General features: G+C 46.2%; 1 protein-coding gene across 1 annotated transcript in view; it reads left to right on the forward strand.

The window, feature by feature from the left end:
- Positions 1–3037, forward strand: part of LOC118338756 (INO80 complex subunit D) — a gene marked incomplete at its 3' end in the record, with an annotated part of 8138 nt that extends 5101 nt beyond the window's left edge. The window contains 1 exon segment of the mRNA XM_035676066.1: positions 20–3037. Within this exon segment, the coding sequence (XP_035531959.1) occupies positions 20–1050 (1031 nt within the window).
- Between the last annotated feature and the right edge of the window lie 2 nt (positions 3038–3039).

The raw sequence follows: 3039 nt of genomic DNA on the forward strand, positions 1-3039 counted from the left end.
TGTGTGTGTGTGTGTGTAGGTAAGAATGGGGACTTATTGCCCACCACGGAGGAGGCTGAGGAGCTGGTGCGTGCACTGCAGGCTATGGGGTCCTACCCAGACTCTTTGGTGTGCTTGACCTCCATGGGAGACCTGGCGCCCTCTGAAGGAGTGGACCACCGCGCCTTGACTGTGTTCCCTGGTCCGGTCCAGCCGGGGGGCATGGGGGACCTGCTCAACAGCCGCATCCCTACAGAGAACTTCACCAGCCTCGAGCTGGAGGACAATCTACTGCAGTCCACCGGGGGTCACTTCCCCCCGTCGCCGCCATCTCAGCCCCCAAACCAGCCCCCAACGTCGTGCTCCAACCTGACCTCGTCTTCTTCTACAGTAGCCCCCCCCACCACCTCCCTGCTCACTCAGACCTCCATAACAGAGCGAACGTTTTCCCGGACACACCCATCCCATGTGCTGGCCAAGTCGGACGCACCCACAACATCTCCCCAAGGCAGCCACTACAGCAGTGAGCACGTGCCATCCCCATACAGTGACCACATATCTTCTCCCCATGCCAGCTCCTTCCAGACAGACACCCCTCTGCTGCTGGAAGTCCCCCTCAGCGGGGTACCAGGACCCCCACGCTCAACATGGAACAATCTCGCTCTCCCCCTCACCGACCCCACGCAGTTTGGCAATCTCATAGGATCCGAAAGTCATCTAATATCCACCTCCCTGTCCACTCCCCCGGCCACCACCCACTCTGTGACGCTGCAGCCCATGGCTGCGCTCTCAGCGATGCCCCAGAGTGGTTTGACGGGTTTATCGACTTCCCCTGCCCCCTCATCCTCCCTCCCATCCTCTTCACATGATCTTTTGACCTCCACACAGCCCAAGCAACAGCTCCCTCAGTTCAGCGCTGCCTTTGGCCATCAATTGGCCTCCCACAGTGGCATCCCAAAAGACGTGCAGCCCAGTCACAGCTCCACAGCACCCCCCGCTGGCTTTTCCATAGTTAGTGCCACCGCTGTAAGTGCCAACAGCGCCACACCACCCTTCACGCAAAGTAAATGAGAGCAGGCGGCCTGCAGAGGCTGCGCGATGGTTTCGTGGACTCAGTCACTTACAATCCAGGCGACTGGCTTTCTGACTGACCACCCTTCTTCATCTGCTACATGTGTGCAATGTGGTAATAGTGCACTATTTGATAATGAATTTGCACAACCTCAGATTTTCCTCGACATTTTCTATTTTCGTTCTTTTATTCTGCAGCCAGACGGTCTCCGGGATTTTAAGTCAGTGTGAGTCCACTCGTTTGATGCCTTGTGGTTTCGTCAGCAGGGGCTAACAGTCAGATTTTATGGTGAAATTAATGGGTGAAGATTGGCGGAAGGACCTTAGCAGAGATTATGTGTCACAGTGCTCAGAGTTCATTGACGTAGAAGCCTCAATCAGTGGTCGCGTTGTTTGCTTTGCCAGTTCAGTCCTGTCTTTAAATGATCAACTGTACCCTGCCTTGCTCAGATGGTCATTGCGTTTTTATTTTTCCACCTGTTCCATACACTGCTTCACCCTCTGAAAAAGAAGAGTACAGGTTGTGACACGTGACCCATTATGTTTCAAGCTATTTAACTGTTATCATGATATAGAATCTTACTGAGTCAGATTTCACAGTCATATAAATTTACCAAAATACTTTTAAACAGCTGTTTTTATATTGTGTATACTGTATATGTGCTCATTTATTGGTTTGCTCAGATGTCAAAATCTCTGACCTCACCATTGGTTGTGGGACTCTGAGTGGCCTAGTAGACACTTGAAGGTAAATATAGTTTCTTAAAGCAATAAACACATTAACATAACTCTAGCATTGTAAGGTATTTTATTGGTCTCATTACATGTAGCTTCACTTGCTGAAACCAGGCTGGATCAGGAATATATTTTGGTCTCTATAACTGTTGTAAACTGTTTTTTTTTATTTTACAACAGTTTCACTCAGAACCAGAGCCTATAGAGACCAGTGATCAGGTCAGCCTAACTCCTTCTCTCGGGTCACACCGGGTGGATTTTTTTTAAGGCTAATAAATGAGTTTCAGTGTTAATGTTAGGGGTGATGATGGCGAAATCCAGGGACTTTTAAGTGTCTACTTTCAAAGGTGCTCTCTGGTCCACATACACAATGGTCATTAATGACTTTCATGTCTCATAAAAGGCTAAATCAGTTTCAGGACTCCAAGGAAACCCACTTTAATAGGTCAAGGCCAGACGAACCAGAGAAGGTGTTAGGTAGTAATTTAAATGGCTTAAATTGGTGTGTTGAGCATGTCTGAGGTAAAGCAAAGTAGGTTTTACTCTAAAAACTCTATTATAAAGTGATTTTTAAGCTAAATGATGCAAACTTGGGGTCTGATTTGATTTTTTTATAAAAATGAGAACTGCCACCCGAGGGCTCGTCCCCTGTCTGTTAATGACTCATACAGCAGTACAACCATTTTTAATAAATATTATATTAGACATTTGACAGATTGTCAGACATTGTTGAGTATTAGGTATATAGAGTAGCAGTCTCTATCTTGGGGTTTGTTGGTGAATTATTGAGTAGCAATGGATTGAAATTGTTATTTGCAATGTATTCAGTGGAACCTGTGTCTTGTGGAATGAGTCTCTTCGCTTTTTAATGGCTATCAAAATGTTTGTTAAGTTCTCTTTGAATTTGGAGGGATCAATGTTTGTATGCCGTGTATGCTGTCATTCTGTTTTTAAAGAATATCCTGATGGAGAATATTTTTGATAGCTATTAAACTCCAGGAAGAAGTCTGAGATCGCATGGGGGCATCAACCTTCTGTGTGAGAGCGTTATAATATTATTAGATTATGGTCACTGGCTTGATTGTCGGCAGTATGAAACATAGGAATATATGCATTGCCATTTCATTTTGTGGAGAAAAACAGATTGACGTACAGTATGTTGTTTTTCGACATGGATTTGCACAGGAGTGGATGAGGCCGGTGGAGTTTCATATGTCCCGTGTCTGTCTTGCCTTTTTTTTTTTTTTTCCCCTT

The sequence above is a fragment of the Morone saxatilis genome, unplaced genomic scaffold (genome assembly GCF_004916995.1).
Source record: "Morone saxatilis isolate NCDOM2014 unplaced genomic scaffold, NCSU_SB_2.0 Contig5, whole genome shotgun sequence".
Lineage (NCBI taxonomy): Eukaryota > Metazoa > Chordata > Actinopteri > Moronidae > Morone > Morone saxatilis.